This window comes from Phocoena sinus, chromosome 14 (assembly GCF_008692025.1).
Source record: "Phocoena sinus isolate mPhoSin1 chromosome 14, mPhoSin1.pri, whole genome shotgun sequence".
Lineage (NCBI taxonomy): Eukaryota > Metazoa > Chordata > Mammalia > Artiodactyla > Phocoenidae > Phocoena > Phocoena sinus.
The window spans coordinates 59,130,460-59,154,239 of record NC_045776.1 but is presented as its reverse complement, the minus strand read 5'-3'; the positions used below and the strand labels follow the sequence as shown (position 1 = coordinate 59,154,239).

General features: G+C 47.7%; 2 protein-coding genes across 6 annotated transcripts in view; one reads left to right on the top strand and one right to left on the bottom strand.

Moving 5' to 3' along the window:
- MTCL1 (microtubule crosslinking factor 1) overlaps window positions 1-23,186 on the bottom strand; it is a 123,995-nt gene extending 100,809 nt beyond the window's left edge. For 4 of the 5 annotated variants that reach the window (XM_032654375.1, XM_032654379.1, XM_032654376.1 and 1 more), the window contains exons 1-3: window positions 21,994-23,186; window positions 12,223-12,447; window positions 10,977-11,135 (exon numbers count right to left, since the gene is read on the bottom strand). In XM_032654375.1, coding sequence (XP_032510266.1) covers window positions 10,977-11,135; window positions 12,223-12,447; window positions 21,994-23,046 — 1,437 coding nt within the window. In that variant the 5' untranslated portion in view covers window positions 23,047-23,186. Of the gene's footprint in view, window positions 1-10,976; window positions 11,136-12,222; window positions 12,448-12,552; window positions 12,958-21,993 lie in introns of those variants that run through there. The other variant, XM_032654377.1, reaches the window with a different exon arrangement.
- LOC116765130 (40S ribosomal protein S27-like) lies at window positions 913-1,274 on the top strand. The gene has a single exon (XM_032654382.1). It carries the CDS (start codon window positions 959-961, stop codon window positions 1,211-1,213), a length of 255 nt encoding a protein of 84 aa, XP_032510273.1. The 5' UTR covers window positions 913-958; the 3' UTR covers window positions 1,214-1,274.
- Window positions 23,187-23,780: the final 594 nt, after the last annotated feature.

Sequence of the window (23,780 nt, the reverse complement as noted above, 5' to 3'; positions counted from 1 at the left end):
CAGGGAAGCCCCATGGCTGAAGCATTTAAAGCTGTTCCTGCCAAGGCCTCCTGTGCTTCCTGCCCTGTTCCTCACCCTCCAGGCCCCTGAGCTCTGCATCTCCCGGACTTGGAGGTCATTCCCTTGGTTGACGGGGCTCTAGTCCAATCGTACCCCTGGCCCTCGGGGTGTGGGCAGGACACACAAAGGCCGTTTCCCTCCAGATCCCTGTGTTGACGCTGCATGCACAGGCACACACACACCCCAGACTCATGTTTCGGCGTTTGGGAAAAGGACTTAACCAGACACCTCCAGTTCTTCATGCTTCCACTCCATCCCATGTCACCTCGTTATTAAGTTAGCAGGCACATAACTGAGACCACTCAGGACACCGGGGATTGCTCTCCCCATCCTGCTCTCTAGCTTGCCACCCTCCCTCCAAACTCAGGTCAGCAAAGTAGAGCAGGTGCTGCGTGTTCCCTGAGGTGCCCACAGAGCCCGCCAGGCTCCCACATAGGACAGCTGCCTAGTCCACCTGGCCTGTCCGTCCTTCTGTCCACTGACTGGCCAGGGCCGAGGCCTGAGTGACTCTGCGGCGGTCGATGACAACCTGGTCAGGGTCCGGGAGGCGCCCAGGCACGAGGACTCTGCCCATACATGCTTCACACCCACTCACCCACACACATCTTTTTCTTACAAGGGGGACCACAAACTCTGAAATCACAGACAGTGCTATTGAAGTGGAGCATGACAGCAATAAAACCCTCTGCTATGTCTGTACACCTTTGTTTCCAGACATTATGGACACCTGATAGCCTGAATATAATGACACACAGAAAAACGTCCTCACCCACTGGGTGAGAAAAAAGTAGAAAGACTGTCTTAATCCATTCAGGCTGCTCTGATAAAATACCAGAGACTGGGGGGCTTAAAGAACAGACCTCACCTTTTCTGATGGTGACGACCTCCCCACAAGAACATGCTTCTCGCAAAGGATCTCCTTCATCCCTCTCCAGAAGAGGAGAAGAGGAAACACAAGAAGAAGCGCCTGGTGCAGAGCCCCACCTCCTACTTCATGGATGTGAAATGCCCAGGATGCTATAAAACCACCACCGTCTTTAGCCATGCACAAACAGTAGTTTTGTGCGCTGGCTGCTCTACCGTCCTCTGCCAGCCTACAGGAGGAAAAGCAAGGCTTACAGGAGGGTGCTCTTTCAGACGGAAGCAGCACTAAAAGCCCCTGGAATCAAGATGAATGGGAAACCACCCCAATAAACACATTTTGGATAAAAAAATAAAAAGAAAGAACAGACATGATTTCCCACAGTCCTGGAGGCTGAGAAATCTAAGATCAAGATGCTGGCAGATTCCTTGTCTGGTGAGGACCCGCTTCCTGGTTCATAGACGGCCAGGTCCCAGTGTGCCCTCACGTGATGGATGGAATGAGGGTGCTTGTATGGGGTCCCTCTTAGGGGGACACTAATCCCTGTGAAGTGGGAGAGGCTCCGCCCTCATGACCTAATCACCTCCCACAGGCTCCACCTCCTCATAGCATCTAATTGGGGATTAGGATTTAACATGCACCTGGAGGCAACACAGACATTCAGGCCACAGCAGCCACCCCAAGAGAAGACAGTGAAGAGGAGGCACAACGTGGAGAAGCCATGAAAAGGAAAGGCTCTGAGGTCATCGGGGGTCGGGGAGCCACAGAAGGAGGCAGGGATGAAGTGCTGGGTCAGGAGACAGAAGACACATAGGGTTACTCCAGGGCCCAAGAACGGTCACATCCTGTTTTGGCAACACGGCACAGGGAGCCATCGTGAGCCCCACCCCCACTAAACAGCTAGGAATGTTAGAGAAAATGTAACAAGCAAAAATTTATACACAGCTGAACTCACACACACAAAGAAGGAAAATTCCCTAGTGTCCGCAGTGCCTAAGGGATTGGAAACCATGAGCACAAGGGTATGTGTTAAGGGGGGCAGGAGGGGATGGTGGGAGTTACCAGAAATAGGCCAGGGGTGTAAGAAGAGGTTTCGATCAATGCACCAAGGCAACCCATTGCAGAGATGCACCCCCACTGAAAGTAAAATAAAAATCACTCGAGGAGGGGAGAGTAAGCTTCTGCTCAGGACACTGGGTGGTGGAAAAAAATCTCCTTTGAAATATGAAAATACCCTGGGCCTATACAAGTTCAATGTCCAACTGACACCCACTTGGTACACAACTCCACAAGCCAAAAATTAAGGACTGTATTTGGACCAATGATACCACCAAGGCCTCCAGAAAAGACCAACACAAAAGCTCCCTAGGAGGACATTTCAACAAACTTCATGGAATTCCTACTAAGAAGGACTTGTAATAAAATCCACTGTTAAGAGTCACCAGATCAGACAAACTGAAGGCTTAGTAACACCAAGAACTCAACTGAAAAAGACTGACTTTAAAATGTTTAAAGATTTAAAGAACTATGAGATGATGAAGAAAGAAGAAACTATGAAAATAGAACAAGCAACTTTTGAAAACTTCTGGAAATGAAAAGTTAGTGGATGAATAAAACTGTAAAGAAGAGAATTAGTAACTTGGACAAGAAATTATCCAGAATGTAGCACAGAGAGATAAAAATATCTTAAAAAAAAAAAACAGGTAAGTGAGATGGCAGATGGAATAAGAATGGCCAACATAAAAGGCCCACATAAGACTAACAGGAATTCTAGAAGAAATACAGAGGATGGGGAAGAAACATGATTCAAAGAGATAGTTTCACTACAGAAGACTATTCAAACAGTGAGAATTTTTCAGAGTTTATGAAAGACAAAAACTCAGCTTGGCAATGAGTGTTGAGTAAAATAAAAATAAATCTAGATACATTTGATTCAAACTACAGAATACCAAACACGCAGAGAAAAGTTTAAAAGTAACCAGGAAGTAAAGACAGATTATCTACAAAAATGAGAATTATCTAACAGCAGACCTCTTGATAAGCAAAACAGGGCCAAAAGATAATAAAAATACTATCTTCAAAGTGTTAGAATTCTATGCCCAACTAAATATCTTTCAAGACTGAGTATGAAATAAAAGTATTTTAGACAATATCATTTACTGAAATAAACCACTAAAAGATTAATAGATCAGCAAGAAGGAAACTGAACTCAGAAGGAAGGAGCAACACTCAAGAAGCAATGATAACAGACTGGAAAATGTGCAAATGAATCTAAATAAGAATCAGCTATGAAATTAGTCAGCTTAGGTGGGGAGATAATTTTAAAAAGATGAAACTGAAATACTGGGTAACAATAGTATGAAAGGAGTTGGAGTTGAAGCTTTCTAAGATGCTTGTATTATTCAGGAAAAGAATATAGATAGTGATTAGTTTGACATTGAGAAACATGCATGTTAAAAACATAAGAGTGATCATTAAAATAATAGTAATAGAATGTATAACTTCCTAACCAAGAGAGAGAACACAGGAATTAAAAACTCAGAGAGGGGGCTTCCCTGGTCGCACAGTGGTTGAGAGTCCGCCTGCCGATGCAGGGGACACGGGTTCGTGCCCCGGTTCGGGAAGATCCCACATGCCACGGAGCGGCTGGGCCCGTGAGCCATGGTCACTGAGCCTGTGCGTCCGGAGCCTGTGCTCCGCAACGGGAGAGGCCCACATACCGCAAAAAAACAAAAACAAAACAACAAAAAAAACCCTCAGAGAAATCAACATTAAAAAATAGAGGGATTTGCCTGGCAGTCTAGTGGTCCTATGCAGGGGGCCATGTGTGGGGGTTTGATCCCTGGCTGGGGAGCTAAGATCCCACATGACTTGTGGCCAAAAAAACAAAACATGAAACTGAAGCAATATTGTAGCAAATTCAGTAAAAATTTAAAAATGGTCATCAAAAAATCTTAAAAAAAATAAATAGAAAAAAGAAACAAAGAAAAGGCATGGAGGGTGGGATAGAGACGCAAGAGGGAGGAGATACGGGGTTATATGTATAGCTGGTTCACTTTGTTATAAAGCAGGAACTAACATCATTGTAAAGAAATTATACTCCAATAAAGATGTTAAAAAAAGAAAAGGCATGGAATATAGAGCATAAAATACAATGACAGAAATAAATTCAAACACATTAATAACCACAATAAATGTAACTGGATTAAATTCACAAGTTTTAAAAAAGCTTCCCAGATTCCATTTTTTTTTAAAAAAGATAGCTATAGTTCATTCAGAAGAAATACACCTAAAACATAATGGTGTAGAAAAAATAGAACTTACAGCAAAAAGACATCAGAATGAAGAGGTCATTATCAAATGATAAAGGCAACAACTCATCACACAAAAAAGTTCTAAATCTTTATGCATTCATATTGAAAATCTAAAAAGCAAAGTGACAGATTACAAGAAGAAAATTTAAATGTAGAATTCTAATAGGTGATTTTAATACATCTTCATCTTAAAGAGATGTATTTAGCAGACAAAACTATAAAGGATATAAAAATTTGAACACAATTAACAAATGATCTGATACTTTTTCTTTTTTCCAAATTGTGGCAATCTAGTAATGGAGTAAACTTACAACCATCAAAAAAAAATAGAACTGAAAATATCAGAACGCATCCTATACGGCAAAAAAATAAGCATTTTAGTGAAACCTTTCCACCATTTGTCTATTCAGTGATGGTATAAAATGTCCTTCCTGCCACGAGTTACAGTTCAAGTTTTAAAGGCTTCAATCTAATGGATTCAACATCTTCACCCAAAAACTGGAGCATATACAATTCCTCTCAAGCACTCAAAAAACAGTTTAAAAATCTGATCATTTACTTGGCACAAAAGGAGTCTCAACCAAACCCAGGGAATCGGTATCATGTCCTGAATGGTGATGAAAGATGTCCCCCAAGAGCTATCTGACAGCTAGTTGGTTCCTGTGGTTCCATTCACTAACCCTAGTTCCCAGGAGTGATCTAAAACACGCCTCTGTCCCTTGCAAGTGTCAACTAACTTGGCTAGTTATTATTTGTGTCTAGCATGTACTCAAAAAACCTTTCAGTAGAACGAAAGAAATACAGTTGAGTGAAAGCACTTGGGCAATCTTCAGGAAGTTGAAACTAAACTAAGGTGAACTATTTTCAAGCTTTTGAGATATTCCACCATAGAGAGAGTTCTAGAAGAAATATACACCCCCAAAAAAAGGGCAAAAAAATTTTGAGCTTTGCACAAGTGGTATATGGGGGTTTGGGTGCATGGACATGGCGTGAACAGCACAGGAAGCCAGCCAGAAAGGAAGCTGTTAACCAGAAGGGACAATTCCAGAGGCGTTAATACTATCAGCCTTCTTTTAAGCGTCTCATCTATCTGTGGAGAAAGCGACTTTTCCAAGACACACCTCTACCAGTTCAAGAGGACCAGAGGGCCTGTGTCTTCTCATCCTTCTCAACTGCCTTTTAATTCACTGCAAGGTTTCCTGCCAAGGGGTGGGAACCCCAGCTGGGCGACAGGGATGGGCCAGGCAGGAAAGGACCTCTGTGTCATGCTAAAGGGCTAGACAATGCAGCCCAAGGCAAGTTTGTTTGTTTAACCCAAGCATTAACACGGTCGGATTTGGGGGATACAGAAGGTAAAACAGCAAACGGAACGACTAGAAGTAGTGTATCCTTTAATGTGGTGACCACAGACTGTCTGCCCTCAAATACTCATTTGAGAGATGAGTGAAAGCGTGGATAAAATCAAAATGTTTAAGAGGTTAAAATTAACCATTTTAAAGCGTACAATCCAGTGGCGTTTAGTACCTTCACAACGCTGTGCGACCATCACCTCCATCCAGTTCATCACCCCAAAAGGAAACCCCAGCCAGGCTCCTTTCTCCCTCCCCCGGTCCCTGAAAACCACTAAGCTGCTTTCTGTCTATGGATTTACCTATCTGAACATTTCCTATAAATAGACTCACACAGTATGTCTGGCTTCTTTCACTTGGTGTATTTTCGAGGTTCGCCCATGTAGCATGTACCAGTGAGAAAGAATTCCTAAGACCGTGAAAGCAGAGCAGCCGGCAATTGAGGGTGGGGAGGAGGAGGGGTAAGGATAATTACCATCGCTTAAGCCGGGGTGACTACAAGGACAGTGGCACCATTAACACAGCCGGGAAAGACAAAAGAAGGTACAGGTGGGGGCAAAGGTGACCAGTCTGTTCCTGGACAGTCTGAGTTTGAAGGGTGACCAGAAACCCACCCTGGAGGAGGCCACCAGGCGGCTGAAAGCACAGTCTGCAGCTGCAGAGAGAAGCCCCAGCGACAGAGCCGAGGGGCACAGAGATGCACCGTGTGACTGTCCTCCGAGGGGCAGACACATCTGCAACCAGGCCTGTCGTGGAGACACACGCACAAACTACCCTGACCTTTCTCAGAATGTGGCACATCGTCCACTTACCAAACTTCAGAGGCGAATAACCAGTACGGCTCAGGACAGAGAAAACATTATCCTCCCTCTACAGCAAAACCCACGAGAAAGTTTGTTCTGGCTTTGCTACAAAGGGCCCATTCACGGAGACCCCAGCTCGAATTTTCTGATTAGCATCTCCTCTGCCACCTCTGAACCCTGTGTGGCTGATTCATCCTTCTCTGCTTCCAAAACGGTCCACCAGCGTCCGACCCTCCTGAGACTCTGTTTCATGCTTCGTTGAAAAGTTTGGTGTCAATATGCAGCCCCACCAGTCTGACTGCGACTCTGGAGATAAAATACTTTGATTGTGTCCCAAGTGAGCAATCCTTCTGAGTAATTTTAAGCTGTAAAGAAAGGGAGGGGCCAGCGCCCCACCCCTTCCTCACAGCCAGCCTGGGCCTCCAATGTCAGTGATCATTTCTCACCCCAAAGAGCTTTTCACGACCAGATGCCAGGTCCTTCACAAATCCATTTGAATGTGTGCAAAAGAATCCCTGCTCGCTTTCAACACATGTATTTACTTATGTATGTATAATTTACCTATTTATACAAAAACAAACACGCATATAAAATTTATAAAATATACTTCAAAGTTGTTGTCCGTACCCTTAAGGTCAGGCTCAAACTGGAAATTTTGAGAAAAGGAACCATTACGGCCTGCCTCCTGGCAAACTCGGACCAAAGGGAAAAGAGGGAAGTAAGTTACTAGAACGCGTAAGTGTAGAGGTGAGATCACAACCAGAGGAGGGTCACCCACCGGGACAAACCTGCCCAGGTTCCCCCTCCTCCGCCGCGAAGGTCGGCACGGCTCCACGCTCTCATTTTCATCCCCCACTCACCCGGCGAGCCCCTGATGTTCCCCGAGGGAAGGCATTGCTACAGGCACCCCCAGTGACCCGGACAGAGCCCACAGAGTATTCACAAAGGGGACAGTGACGAGGGACGAAGAAATAGAACACGGAAGTGGCGACAATACGCAGAATTTACCCAAATCCATAAGGCATCGGATCAGTAAACAGCTTGAGGGCAGCACCTGTACTGCCATATTCACATCCGCTTCCCCCAGGGCCCAGTCAGGGCCTGAGTGAAGTGTGGGTGGAAGGGCAGATGGACGGATGACCGAGGACTGGCTGAATCAGGAAACAAATCCATGAAGTACTAAGTGATGCTGTTGGCAGGTAACACACTGGCTTTAGCCATCATCTTAAAGCCCTCACCAATTGTTTTGAACTTCATCAATAGGCAGGATACTTTCCAAGAGAACATTCGGCTTTAATCTTATAATGGAAGTCAACAACAAAACAGGATTTGCATTACTGTAGCAAATGAAAAAAAATACATATGCATTGTCTAGACTGCTTTGCTAGAACACATTCACTCCTTAAAATTTAAAAGAAATCTGTGTTTAAATCATATTGGCTACATTGTTCTCAATGGTGAAAAACTGAAACCATTTCCACTAAGATCAGGAACAAGACAAGGTTGCCCACTCTCACCACTATTATTCAACATAGTTTTTGGAAGTTTCAGCCACAGCAATCGAAGAAAAAGAAATAAAAGGAATCCAAATCAGAAAAGAAGTAAAGCTGTCACTGTTTGCAGATGACATGATACTATACATAGAGCTTCCTAAAGATGCTACCAGAAAACTACTAGAGCTAATCAGTGAATGTGGTAAAGTAGCAGGATACAAAATTAATGCACAGAAATCTCTTGCATTCCTATACACTAATGATGAAAAATCTGAAAGAGAAATTAAGGAAACACTCCCATTTACCACTGCAACAAAAAGAATAAAATACCTAGGAATAAACCTACCTACGGAGACAAAAGACCTGTATGCAGAAAATTATGACACTGATGAAAGAAATTAAAGATAATACAAACAGATGGAGAGATATACCATGTTCTTGGATTGGAAGAATCAACATTGTGAAAATGACTATAGTATCCAAAGCAATCTGCAGATTCAATGCAATCCCTATCAAACTACCAATGGCATTTTTCACAGAACTAGAACAAAAATTTTCACAATTTGTATGGAAACACAAAAGACCCCGAATAGCCAAAGCAATCTTAAGAAAAACAGAGCTGGAGGAATCAGGCACCCGGACTTCAGACTATACTACAAAGCTACAGTAATCCAGACAGTATGGTACTGGCACAAAAACAGAAATAAAAATCAATGCAACAGGATAGAAAGCCCAGAGATAAACCCATGCACATATGGTCACCTTATTTTTGATAAAGGGGGAAAGAATATACAATGGAGAAAAGACAGCCTCTTCAATAAGTGGTGCTGGGAAAACTGGACAGCTCCATGTGAAAGAATGAAATTAGAACACTCCCTAACACCATGTACAAAAATAAACTCAAAATGGATTAAAGACCTAAATGTAAGGCCAGACACTATAAAACAGAGGAAAACATAGGCAGAACACTCTAGGACATAAATCACAGCAAGATCCTTTTTGACCCACCTCCTAGAGAAATGGAAATAAAAACAAAAATAAATAAATGGAACCTAATGAAACTTAAAAGCTTTTGCACAGCAAAGGAAACCATAAACAAGGCCAAAAGACAACCCTCAGAATGGGAGAAAATATTTGCAAATGAAGCAACTGACAAAGGATTAATCTCCAAAATTTACAAGCAGCTCATGCAGCTCAGTATCAAAAAAAAAAACCAAACAACCCAATCCAAAAATGGGCAGAAGACCTAAACAGACATTTCTCCAAAGAAGATACACAGATTGCCAACAAACACATTAAAGGATGCTCAACATCACTAATCATTAGAGAAATGCAAATCAAAAACCACAATGAGGTATCACCTCACACAGGTCAGAATGGCCATCAACAAAAAATCTACAAACAATAAATGCTGGACAGGGTGTGGAAAAAAGGGAACCCTCAGGCTTCCCTGGTGGCGCAGTGGTTAGAAGTCCACCTGCCAGTGCAGGGGACAGGGGTTTGAGCCCTGGTCTGGGAAGATCCCACATGCCGCAGAGCGGCTGAGTCCATGTGTCACAACTACTGATACTGCGCTCTAGAGCCCACGAGCCACAATGGCCGAGCCCACGTGCTGCAACTACTGAGGCCCGCGTGCCTAGAGCCCATGCTCCACAACAAGAAAGGCCACCGCAGTGAGAAGCCCATGCACAACAAAGAGTAGCCTCCACTCACCACAACTAGAGAAAACCCGCACACAGCAACAGAGACCTAACACAGCCAAAAATAAATAAAATAAATTTATTTTTTAAAAAAAGGGAATCCTCTTGCACTGTTGGTGGGAATGTAAACTGATACAGCCACTATGGAAAACGGTATGGAGGTTCTTTAAAAGAGTAAAAGTAGAACTACCATATGACCCAGCAATCCCACTACTGGGCATATACCCTGAGAAAACCATAATTCAAAAAGAGTCATGTGTCAAAATGTTCATTGCAGCTCTTTTTACAATAGCCAGGAGATGGAAGCAACCTAAGTGTCCATCGACAGATGAATGGATAAAGAAGATGTGGCACATATATACAATGGAATATTACTCAGCCATAAAAAGAAACAAAACTGAGTTATTTGTAGTGAGGTGGATGGACCTAGAGTCTGTCGTACAGAGTGAAGTAAGTCAGAAAGAGAAAAACAAATACCGTATGGTAACACATATATACGGAATCTAAGAAAAAAAATGTCATGAAGAACCTAGGGGTAAGACAGGAATAAAGACACAGACCTACTAGAGAATGGACTTGAGGACATGGGGAGGGGGAAGGGTAAGCTGTGATGAAGTGAGACAGTGGCATGGACATATATACACTACCAAATGTAAAATAGATAGCTAGTGGGCAGCAGCCTCATAGCACCAGGAGATCAGCTCGGGGCTTTGTGACCACCTAGAGGGGTGGGATAGGGAGGGTGGGAGGCAGATGCAAGAGGGAGGAGATATGGGGATGTATGTATATGTATAGCTGATTTACTTTGTTATAAAGCAGAAACTAACACATTGTAAAGCAATTATACTCCAATAAAGATGTTAAATAAATAAATAAATCATATTGGCTGAATAACAGACACAGGCAGCACACACCCACCATCTGCTGACACAGGGTAATGAACAAGCGTAACATTCTCCAGCTCACTGGAAGAGAAGGCTCTCGAGAAACATGCTACCGCCTTATTTTGTGTTCTAGTAATAATATACCTCGCTTGGACCCGTAAAGGGAATTAACGGCCAGCCCATCGGAACGGAAATTATAAAAAACAGCATTACAGCAGGGTTCAACAAGCCTTTTCCGTAAAGGGCCGGAGAGCAAATATTTCAGGCCTTGCAAGCAAGACAGCCTCCGTCACATCATCATCTTTGCTTTTTTAGGTTTATTTTCTGTGTGGTTTTTTTTTTCCCCCCAACAATGCTATGAAAAATGTAAAAACCATTCTTAGTTCCCAGGCCATACAATCCATTGCTGGCCGACCCGCCTTAGACCATGTAAGAAAGAATAGGACACTTGGAGTCCCAAGTCCCTCACAATTCAACCCAAGGGGCAAATTCCCGTCCATGTCTGATTTACCTCCTTCAGTCTCTCCAGCTCGTTTTGGAGGGCCTGTTTGGATATTTCCACTTCAATCATCTGCTGTCGTAGAGTTTCATTCTCACCTTCAGCTTTAGCTCTCTTTTCCTCCACAGTTTCAAGTTCATGGTGCAACCTGACCGACACATCTTTGGCCACCTGCATCAACCCACAGAGACTGTCATCAGGATAGGAAGCTTTCTGTGTGCTAAGGGTACCTCCAAACAACCTCAGAGGCAGAATCATTAAGGAATATTATATTACACCAAAGAGCAAAGACCCTGGCAATATTAACAAGCCTAGCTTTAAAGGAGGAAGGTATTAGTTTGAAACATGAAATCCACATTAAGGGAAAATATGACATTCATCTGGATTAAAAGCCACTTTGCAAGGAAGGCCCTGCTCCTTCTAGAATAGCAATATCACAGGAGCACATGCTTTAAATGACAAGTTAAAAACATCACCATCATCAAAAAAATAAACATTTCTGTTCCCCAAAATAATACAAAACCTACCTGCTTAAAAAAAAACAAATGAAGTAATCCTATATGCAGTAGATGTCTCATGTAGTCAAGTTTTAAGTTGTCTACTCTGGTAAAACATTTGAATGCTAAAGGCAGTTAAACATTTTTACTTTATAAAAGGAAATAAAGAAGGAGACTTTTGTGAGAGAAATATAAATCACCTTTTTATCACACTGAATGACATTTTGTTAGTGGTTTATAAATTTGATAGTTACAAAGATTCTTTCTGTTATTATAATGAAAGGCTAAATGAGATTTCCTAAGGACTCGTCTAATAAGGAGGACATTATACATAATTCATCTCTAGATAAATGATTTGATAATTGGGGCAGGAGAGAAGCCATGGTGGAGAGGACAAATGGAATAAAGTCTGGGATTTCTTCACCTCATTCCCACTTTCACCAACGATTCTCAAAGACACTTTAGACAATTAGTTATGTTCCTATTTCTCTTTCAGTTAAATCACCACTACAAGTCTTACTTGGGTTATGGTACTTTCAGGTTTTCTGCATCCTAGAAACTTAAATAACCAAAAAAAAAAAATTTAAGTGGCTATGACCAACTTTTTTGTCCGGACGCTCAGGCTCAGCGGTCATGGCCCACGGGCCCAGCCGCTCTGCAGCATGCGGGATCTTCCCGGACCGGGGCACGAACCCGTGTCTCCTGCATCGGCAGGCGGACTCTCAACCACTGCGCCACCAGGGAAGCCCCCGCTCACTCACCTTTAAGTCCTGCTCCAGACTTCGGATGAGCTCGCCATCCACCTGCCCGGTCCTCTGCCACCTCAGGCTCTTCTGCTCAGCCTTCCTGAGGCGGTACTGCAGGATTCGGCAGTTTTTATTGGCGCGGTCCAGTTCCCGCCGAAGCTCCTGCAGCTGGTAAACATCTTCCTCTAAGTAACTGTCTCTCATCTCTTCCATTTCAGCACGGAGTTCATCCAACTCATCCTACACAAGCCAGACAGAGGAGATTGAGAAGCCAGGTCCATCAGAAAGGATGGAGTCATCCATCCACCCCTGCTCTGCAATACTGTGAACCTTCTGCACAGTTACCTGTCGGCTTCTGGCCACAACTGTGTGATACGACACAGGGACTCTGGAAATTCTCACGCGACACAATTATCACCAGATGTCTGTTCAGATCTTATAGATCCAGAAGCCAAAAACAAGTATGGATTATGCATTGCAGGCTCTCAGCATTTATCCTGCTCCCAATCTTTCCTTACATAATCATCACCATAAACGAAGTCATCTCTGCAGATAATTAAACCTTTAGATTCAGACCAAATGCTGACCTAAACCCGCATCTCTAAGACGCAATCTAGGCAGTAAGACAGACGCTGCCTGCAAAGAACACAGACTTTAGTGGGGTCATAACTGAATTGTCTGGGAATTATAACATACCCGCAAATGTCCCTAAAATTCTGTCTTGACTCATGGTTCTAAAGATAAAACCGGGAGATCAGCTCAGTGCTTTGTGACCACCTAGAGGGGTGGGATAGGGAGGGTGGGAGGGAGAGGCAAGAGGGAGGAGATATGGGGATATATGTATATGTATAGCTGATTCACTTTGTTATACAGCAGACACTAACACACCATTCTAAAGCAATTATACTCCAATAAAGGTGTTAAAAAAAATAAAGATAAAACCTCGTGCGCTGTTTTTTTCCCATTCGTCTACCCTGCATTTCCCATCTCCACTCCACTCTAGTGTCAACATGAAGACACGCGGGTACAGGAGAAACCCAGGAGTTATTCCTGGCTCCCTCCCCGCCGCATGCCAGGCCACAGCCAATGCAGTGCTGTCAGCTCAAAGTCCAAATACCTGCGGCTCTCCCACCTCTACCCCTCTCAAGAGAGCCACAGGTAAGACTTACACAGGTAAGTCCATCCGTCACCTGGGTGCCCCGCTTCCCCTCTATAGCTCAGGCTCCACCCAGACCTACCCTTTTCATAAGTAACTCAGACCTCCTCCCCCTACTCATGCCCTCCAGGGGGCTCCACGTCACAGAGAAAGTTCTTCCAGGTCCTCCCCAGCACCTGCATGCTACCCCCTCCTTCCCTGCCACCCTGTTGCTTCCACAGGGTCCAGGCAGCTGGAGGCCTTTCACCTGTTATAGCCTCCCCTTCCTCCCCAGCTCTTTGCGGAGCTCACAGTCACACAACTTGGAAGGCACACAATGCCACCCCCTGCCATCCCCCATCCCCCCAGTCTCTAGTCCAGGCCCTGCCCCTCCCGCCGCCTCCTCCCGCCGCCTAATGTTACCTGTGTTTCTTCCTGTTCATCATCTGTCGCCCACCCAGGAAGGTAAGCGCCAGGAGGGCAGACACCTGGTGTCTCCCAGTGTCCAGGGCAGTGTGAGCCACACGGCAGGCCCTCAATAAATATTTGTGGAATGACTACCCATGAACCTCGGTCAACACCTAGAAAGACCAAATCCTAAACAGGACCCAAACCAGACATCCCCGCACACTGGCTTTGTTCCAGTCTTGCAGTCTGGTCCTGGAAAATTCTTCCCAAACCCATAGCCACAGCACGTAATGAGATATAAATTCTATTATAAAGACTTCAACAAGGAGCAATTTGGAAGGCGGGAGATTAAGCATTCTAGAACTGTCTTGATTAGTTTGATAATTGATGGCATAAATGTCTCCAGATTAAGGTACACTCGTTCATCGTTGTTTGTTTTTTTTTGGCCACACCACGCAGCTCGTGGGATCTTAGTTCTCCGGTCCCTCGGCAGTGAACGTTAGGAGTCCTAACCACTGGACCGCCAGAGAACTCCCCATTCCCATTTGTCTTGCTCAATTAATACCGAGGCTCAAGGGAAACACTCTCCCAAACGTGGACACCCTAACTTGTCAGCTCTCACCCTATTCAGTTTGTTCCTGGAGTCCGATCACCCTTACTAATCCTGCATTTATTCTTAAACCCAGGGATTTATTTACAATAAAGAACATGAGTTTCCTAACACCAGAGCCTCAGGTAGACAAGAAGTTGACTAGAAAGGAATCTCCTAGAAGAGTATCCCACCCTGGGTAAGATTAGGTCCAAGAAGTGTAACAAACAAATTGGGAAACTGTGGAAAAATAGACTGGCACCAACAGGGTGAAAACAATTGTCCAGCCAACCCCACCTGTGTGCAGCCATCACCTATATGGGAAAGGGCACAGACGTGGCACCTCATTCCCCCAAGCCCCAGTCTGTAGGTTCTCCCACTCTGTCGGTTCTCCCACTCTGTCCATACCACCTGACCAAGAGCATTACCTACTCAGTTGACCATGACTCCAAGTGGAGCCTGTTTCAACGGACCACCAAGGAGAACGGATGTCAAAGGGGAAAGCTTTACCAACATTCCTAGTAGTCAAATGAATAAAAACGTTTTTGTTCTCATCTGCTACGTGTTCTTACAGAATTTCTGTACCAGTGATGACAGCCTCATTAAAAATATAAGATGTTCTCATGTGTCTTAAGAAAGTTAAATCTTCACGTTGAAAATGTTAGGATGTAAAAGCAAGTTTCATTGTTGTTTTTTTCTTCGTGGAGATCTACTTCCTGTCAATCTTGTTCCTGGTAGGAAAATTTGTTGGCACTGGGAGTTACTGGGCCGAGCACAGAGGCCGGTCACTGGAACATCCATGAAGAGAATGGACAGGCTGGGCTCTTCAGGTGCCTGGAGAACCCACCTATTTAAGGAAGGTCCTTTCAAACTGCAGCAGAGGTTGTTCCTGATGCCCGATCACTGCACTGAGCCATGGAAGCTGTGCCCCTGACCCAACCCACGCTGGAGGAGACCAACTACCGGCTGCAAGCTTCACAACAGGCCTGTGCATGCCATCCTCCCATAAAGAGTAGAGAGTTAGGGCTTCCCTGGTGGCGCAGCAGTTGAGAGTCCGCCTGCCGATGCAGGGGACACGGGTTCGTGCCCCGGTCCGGGAAGATCCCACATGCCGCGGAGCAGCTGGGCCCGTGAGCCATGGCCGCTGAGCCTGCGCGTCCAGAGCCTGTGCTCCGCAATGGGAGGTCACAGCAGTGAGAGGCCCGCGTACCGCAAAAAAAAAAAAAAAAAAAAAAGAGTAGAGAATTCGTCCTGAATCTTCAAAATCAAGGTCAAGCTTCACTCAGATCCCATCCGTGAATCTGATCTGACTTTGAGAAAAAGCCTCATCTCTACACACGTCTGAATACAGTTAAAAGTTAATTGTTACACTGGGTAACTAATAAAAGATAGTTCAATACAAGCAATAATCATTATACGTATGTACACATACAAATATCCAGTGGTGTTGGGCATTCCATTTACGGAAGGAACTGTTTACAATTGCTTTTCCTTCTAGAAAGCTTATCAAGTCATTAATGCTTGAAATGATCTATTATTCAAACACGAGTCTTAAAATGTGACGTAGCCATAAAAAGACATGATACGACTTGCAGGTAAAAAATGTTCTCTGGTTTTCAGACTTCGTAATGGGGGTGGCATGGGGTTGGGGGAGGCCCTCGTCGGCCCAATGTTAAACGCTGGCTACGTTCTGCGGACGCCTACGCCCCCGCTGCAGGCTGAAAAAGTCTGTTCCGGGGCTAGACGAACCCACACCTCCAGATCACCGAGTAGGCCACGTGTAAACAGCTAATATTTTTTGGCATAAATAATCACTAACATTAGTTGCATTGAAAAGAAAATTAGGAGGAGACCATAATTGCATGTATTTGAATCACTGCTTTTGAACCTCATTTTATCTAAATCTGTAGAACAGAAGGCATCCTTTATTAAGCACTTTACCTTCATTACTAAGCCTAAAATAACCCTGCCAGGGACACACAGCCCCCATTTGACAGACAAGGAGGCAAAACCCAAGCCGGTAAACACATCCAAATCCTCTCAACTAATAAATGGAAGCCCAGCTACAAACCCAGGCTGTCTGGTTCCATACACATGCTCTTTCCGGTAAGTGCTAGAAATTATCTGCAACAACCAGGACAAATGAAACAATAAGCTTTAAATCGTATTTTTAGAAGTCCACCGTCGGTGTAAAATAATAAAAACAAGCTAACATTTAGACCTTGACATTGTCAACGTGCAGGCATACTTATTTTCACACTTGGTCCTCACGAAAGTATTATAATATGCAGAAAAGGTATCAATACCCCCGTTTTTAAAATGAGGACACTGAAATTCTAAAAGTTTAAATGCTTCCCAACACTAGCCTGTAGCAGAGATGGGACGAGGCCAGGGTTCCAGCTCTTTTCATAGAGCCTTGAAAAAAGCAATTTTCAGGTTCAATGAAAAGAAGTTCGAAGAAAAGCGAATTATGAACCACGTAAGCTGGCAGCAGACATTTGAAAAGCCAAAACTGTGATTATTCCGATTCGGGTCATGACGAGAGTGATTTTCAAACTAACATTACATTAATTTTCTGACAGCATGCTCTAATTTAGAAAACATTAAAGAACCTTAAAGATGTCTGCCACTTAAATGCTTAAAAAAAAAAAAACCAAGTCAAGCAGAACATATAATGTTTCTGGCAGACAACATTTACACACAGTAAGTAAAAGTGGAAACTTGTTTTTTAATATAGATATTAAGAAAAAACTGCCCTTAATCAAGTTTTATATTGAATTAACATCAGGTCTGTCAGATACTCAAATGTTAGATCATTATCACAGTGAAAAGCTAATTTAGTTTTAACTAAATATACTTTTCAAATTTCGTATGTAAAATGAAATCTTGACGTAGTGGGAAGTTCCCCAACTACTCCCCTTTGCCTGCAGGTAACAATCAAGGGTTATTTTACATCTATTGGACACATATCAAATTCGAGAAATAATGGGCCATGTGTGTACTAGAATAAACCAAGATTAAAATTTCAACGAAAACCTCTTTGCCGATAGTTTTATCCACCAATAGAAAAACCAAATCCACACGGTAAAAGCGGTGAAAAATCTAGATTATACTGACAATCTTATCAGATCTTAATCGCCTTTAGACAACCTGAAATCAATAACTAGTCCTATTTTAATCACCCCTCCCTAAATAGACCCAACTTAGACAGTGAGAGCAGTCACAGCTGGCTACTGTTGCAATAAGTCCCTCTTCTGGGAGTTACAGAACCTTATCCTCTGCTGTAATATACAATGAATCCACCTCGCTTCCCTCCGGACAATGGAACTGTTCTCTGCAGAGTCCCCAGCTGAGACTCAGAGGCTCAGGGACCCTTCCCATGTTTACCAAGCACAGTTCATCCAGCAGCAACAGCCCTGTGTTCCCTGGTCTACATGATCTTGCCACCTAAGGTGATTACTACCGCCTTGAAGGCTGAATAAAGAGTGGGTGTGGAAAGCAGAAGGTCAGGCAAGAATAGGGATACTGTCTGCTTTAACCTTCCAGAAGAAGGTAGGAGGGCCAGGGGCCGGGGAGGGAGGGAGGGAGGGGCTGAAGCGCTTCACGCTCAGAACTGTTTATTCCTGCCTCCCTGTCCACCCCACCTCCACCCTTTCCAGGCGGCTGAGCATCTGGGCTCTGAGCAGGCAGATTTAACCAAATCCTTTCAGACCTTGAAACTCCAAAGACTCCCAAGTGAGATGCAGGATGGTGAGGCTGGATCGGCGCTGATGCACTGCAACCTCTCAACCCAAATGGCCTCACCGGCGGTCTCCCTAAGAAATCACTCCTCTCCAAGAATCCAATAGTACCTGCTCTGTAGCTAGCGCTGACTTTTGTTTTAACCAGAAATAATTCTTCTGAAGTAACTGAAAAGGCAGAGCAAACTCAGCAGCCCTTCCCCCACTGACCTCGCGGGCCCCACAGGACACGGGCGCTTTGGGGTACACTATTTGAGGGCAGGGGGAATGGTGTCGTGCGAGCATCCCCAGTAACGCGAGAAGCATTTTCAAAATAGGCCAATAAACTCAAAGCAATTAAACCCTCCTGAAAAGCCTGTGAAAAACAGAGAACATAATTAATATGTTCACAAGGAGCTCTAGGGCTTGTCTGACTGTCTTGGAGCAATCGAGCAAAATCGCAGTGGCGGTGGGCAAGGAACACTCCCAGCAGGGTTTCGTGGACGCCCGCATCACTACCATGGGCCTGGGGGTCTGGTCTGAGAAAGAAGCAAATGTCTTTCGATAACTGAACTCAATCTAGCACCTTAATTCCTGAAGCCTTCGGAACACATGTGCGTTCATCAGCGGTCAAGGGCCAAGAGTGCTTTTCTGACTGTGCTTTCAGACACACAAAAAGCCAGCTACCTGGATTAATTATGCACTTCTCACCTAGTCACCACGTTGCCCTGGGATGACAGTAGGAAAGCAGGGTCAGGGATGGCCCCGTACAGCTCCACACAACAGAAGGGGGCACTTCTCTGTTGACAGTTGATTTTTAAGAAAATACAGCAGGCTGGTAAAAACCAAGAGAATTCCCCTCAAATTTCCTGATCAGCAACACATCCTCCTACAGTTCTGAGGCCTTAGTTTTCTGCCTGGATTACTCTTAGGTCATTCTAGCTCAGAAACCGTCTTATACAGCAGTGGTGGCAGAACTGACTCAGGAAAGCTTGTAATACTTGTGGTCACCATCCTCCACAATATATCAGAGGTAAAATTTCTGGGTGGAGTCCCCTTTCTAACCGCGAGAGTTCTGTGCAGCATTCCCTAAGAAAGCATTAGGTCACGGGCTCGCTTTTATCTACCATCAAAAGAAGTACCAGTGAGGACAAGAGCAACAAAAAGAGACGTTTGGGCTTATAATGCACACACTCTAAACCTCACGTGCCAAGCAGGCCTACAGCAAAAGTCATTGCCCAGGAGGTCACTGATGCTCCCAGCCCCATTTTGCACAAGTGGGTGGGCTCGCTGGCCTTTAGAAAAGTCTAGCAGGGTTGTTGTCTTTCTTTCCCACATTGAACTACCGTCATTTAAGCTTTGAATAGCCAATCATGTAACTCACACTATGTGTTGGTGATCATTCTTCTGACTTCCTAGCCTCCCCAGACCTCCTCTATCTCCGCTTCTCTCCTGTCAGAGGAAAGGCTGGGAGATGGATTCAGGCATCATAAATGGTCGGCCGTGACCTTTTCTCCACAGGAAATGGCAACTGACATTTCCCACAAATTAAACATTGTCAGTGGGGTTTATGGGACCATTTGTCCACAGGCTAGTGGAGAGGTGTTCTTGGTGGCCCTTTCACCTAAAAAGAGGGCCCCTAGGAAAGCTAAACGCTGGGAACATTTTGAGCTAATAAACTCTAAGGCAAGCGTGTGCTCAGAAAAGGAGCCTTCACGGAAATAGGGTTGCAGCCTGGAGCAGGGAAAGAACAGAGGTCTGGGGGCAGGGAAAATACAAGCTGCATCGCTTACTAGCTGGATGACCTTGGGCAAGTCACTAAGTTTTCTCAGCTCTCAGCATCCCTGTCTGTGAAATTGGGGTTATGATAAATATAACAATGACACCTATGTTGCTGTGAGATTCACCGAAATATCAAATACATCAGATTAGGTGCCAGGGCCAGACACCTATTTCCTTCACTGAGAATCTAACATGAAAAAATAAAGCAAATAATCAGTCATCTAGGAATGAACCCCGAAATGACTGCCTACCTTAACATCAGAGATATAATGAGAAAACCTCTTTTCAAAAAAATTTTACAACCCTTAATTTTCTGTTACTTAGCTGTCATGATTTGGATAAACATCATTCAATCAGAAACGCTGTGGGTCAGAGATTAGGCGAAGAGTCCAGGCTACAAAATTCAATAAAATCTTTCTTGTCCTCAGGGAGCTTACTTCCAGGGCAAATTTACAAAAGTGCTGATTTCACAACAGAGTTACACATGATACCTTGGCTCTTTCTCTTCCACACCTCTGAATTTCACTCTATTGTCTATTACACAAGAGTCAGTGACAGGGACTTCCCTGGAGGCACAATGGTTAAGAATCTGCCTGCCAATGCAGGGGACACGGGTTTGTGCCCTGGTCCGGGAAGATCCCACATGCCGCGGAGCAACTAAGCCGGTGAACCACAACTACTGAGCCTGCGCTCTAGAGCCCGCGAGCCAAAACTCCTGAGCCCGTGGGCCTAGAGCCCGTGCTCCACAAGAGAAGCCACTGCAATGAGAAGCCCAAGCACCACAACGAAGAGTAGCCCCCGCTCGCCACAACTAGAGAAAGCCCCCGCGCAGCAACGAAGACCCAACGCAGCCAAAAGTAAATAAATAAATGAATTAAGAAAAAAAAATGCACTATTTGAAACGTCTCACTCCAAGTCTCCATCTGCTCTCTTTCCCCACCACTCTCCTCCTCTGCCTCTTTGAACAGGATAAAATAACCACTGGGCTCAGCGAGTTAGAGCAGCTTCTACAGCCAGAATTTAGGAATGCTCAGCTCTAATCCCAGTTTGAACTGCACACTTCACCACCAAGCACCTTAAAAGCTCACATCCTTGGTCCCACCAGCTAACACCTGGCCTCCATCAGGGACCGTCAGCATTTGCTGAGAACACAGAGCAAATCACAAAACCCACTGATAAAGGAGGTTTCGGAGCAAACATATATTTAACTGTCTTAACAGAAACAGGAGATTTACACCGGTGGAGCTAGTTACCAACCTGCGTATCACCATAAATTAAAACAACTGCTTTCAGGACAGCCCTCCTTACTTTCAGGTGACCTACCCCCACCCCCAACACTGCCTAAATCCTCTTTCCTGCAGCGCCAGCCCTCCTCCTCCTGGAAAAGATGGAGTCAGACTTGTGCCCCAAAGCTCACAGGACCCAGAAGCCTCTTAGAGCGGGCCCCGCCGCCAAGTGCTCAGATAGGACGCAGAGGCTGCGATTCCCTCGAAAGTGCCCCGGCGTGAGCAGGGCATCAAGTGGCCTCTCCTGACACGAAAACCCAGGTGGTGGACGTTACAAAAGACCGGCCAGCAAGACACAGTGGTCCCTCCACTCAGGCCGCACTCAAGACACTCCTGAACTGCAGCTTTATCACTGAAAACGCCGAGGCCCTCTGTCTGCTCTGTGAGCCCCGGAGGACGCCCGGCTTTTTGTAACTAGGAGAAGCGGCAGGCGAGTCTGCAGCCTGGGCCACCACACCCTCTGAACCCCACTCTCCTCCCACGGAGCCCGGCCCGGAGCCCTTCGGCTGGGGAAAACCCGCTCCCACAGGCTAGGGGTCTGGGGGTCGACTGCACATCCAAAAAGTGACCAGAGCCGACACTCTATAATCAACGCAGCATCAACAAGGGCAGACGCATCCGCGGAAAGCAGCAAGACTTCTAGAAACAAGCTAAGTGGGTTGAAAAGCAGCCCGGACCCACAGGTCTTGCTACTCCTTCCAGAAGTTTTGGCTCCAGTTCCCAGCGCCTGGTGTGCGCGGGGGACAGGAAAGTGAACGACAGCAGGAGAAAGCGCTTTCGGGACCGGGAGGAGGGGCTCGCGGGTTCCAGCCCGCACCCAGACGTGGGGTCGCCTCCGGGCCACCGGCGGCGGGGCGGGCTGCGCACCTTGAGATAGTCGTTCTCCGAGCGCAGCTCCTCCATCTCCCGCAGCAGCTCCTCCGCCGCCGCCGCCGCCGGTACCAGCCGGGGCTGCTCGCCCGGGCAGTGCTCCTTGGGGTTCCCGGGGACCGTTCGCTCTGGCGGAGCGCACCCCCCGGCATCCTCCGCCACGCCGGGCCCCGGGGACCCCGCGGGGACCCCGCTCGGGCTGCTCCGACCCCCGAGGCAGGCGGCGGGGGGCGCGACGAGGAGCGGGAGGGGCTCGGGGCTGCCCGTAGGCGCCCCCCGAGCCGCGGGGCTCGTCGTGGGGGCTCCCCGCTGGGGTTCCCGGTCGCTGGAGCCCGTGCCGGACTCGGCGTCGCTGCTGGCGGCGGGGATCAGGCGCTGCTCGTCGGACAGAGGGTCGGAGGGGCAGTCGGAGAGATCGGAGCTGCTGTCGGTGTGGCTGATGCGCGAGCCAGGGGCCGGGGAGCCGGCCGCGGGGGTCACGGCGAGGATCACGGCGGGGACCGGGACGATAGGAACCCGGGGATCGGAGGCGCGGGCGGGGACCACACCGGAGCCGCGTTTGGCTTTGCGGCCCTTGGCAGCGGCGGGCAGCGGCTCGGCCCCGGGCGGCGGCTTCCCGACCCGGGGCAGCGGCTCGGCGGGCGCCGCGCGCGCCGCCTTCCTGGGGCCCGGAGCGGCCTTGGCGCCGCCCGCTGCTCTGGCCCCGGCGCCCGGCGGCGGCTTGTCCTTCGCGCCGGGGGCGCCGCCGCTGCGCCGGGAGACGCGGCCGGGCGCGGCCGGGGGCCCCAGCGAGGGCGGCGCCTTGCCTGCGAGGCTGGGCGAGCGCGGAGCGGCGGGCGCCGGGGCTCGGCCCGAGGAAGGGGCGGCCGGGCCGGGGGCCGCGGGCCGGCCGTGCAAGTCCTTGAGAAATGGCCTGGCGGGCGAGGGCGCGCGGTGCAGCCGCCTTCGCTCGGCCAACGGGTGGAGATAGTGGTGGCGGTGGTGCTGGCCGGGCGGCTGCGGCTTCGCATCCGGGGCGCCGCCGGCCGCGGGGCCATTCAGCGTCTCCATGGCCGCGGCCCGGGCCGCGAGCAGCAGCTCAGGCGGCGGATGCTCCGGGCGGCGGCGGCGTGCAGCCTCCCCGCGCGCCCGCGCATCACTGTCCGCCAGCCCCGCCCGGTGTGCGCCTCGCACTCCCGCGCCGCCGCCGTCCCCCGCACCCCGGCCTCGAGGATCCCCGCGGGGCTCGCGGCCTCCGTCTCGCGGCTCTCCTCCGGCTGAGGTCACCCGCGTTCGCGTTCTCCGGGCGCGGCGGCGCGGCGGCTCCCTGCCGCTCGCATCCTCTGCGCGCGGCGCGCCGGGCTCGCACACCCGCCCTAGTCCAGCGGCAGCGACGCTGGCGGCGCGCTCCCCGCTCCCGCGCCTCGCTCCCCGCCCAGCCCGCTCCCCGCAGCACCGCCCGCTCGGGCCCGCGCCCCCCTCCCAGCGCGGGCCCGCCGCCCGGTGCGCATGTCCCGCCTCCCGCCAGCCGGCGCCGCGATGGGGGCGGGGCTGCGCTCCCGGACTGCGAGCCGGCTGTGGCCCCCGGCCCTCTCCGCCCTGGGACCCTCGTGCTTTTGGAAGCCGGGGAGGCAGTACGGGAGTTGGGAAGGGAGGGGGAAGGGGCAGAGGTGAACTGGGGGGGGGGGGCGGGCCCTGTCCCCCGGGGTGGCGGCAACCTGGAGGTCCGGGAGGGTGCCTGGGCCCCAATGCGGGGTGCACTCTCGGGGCGCCGGCGTCCCCTCCGCGGAACAACGCCGCCCCAC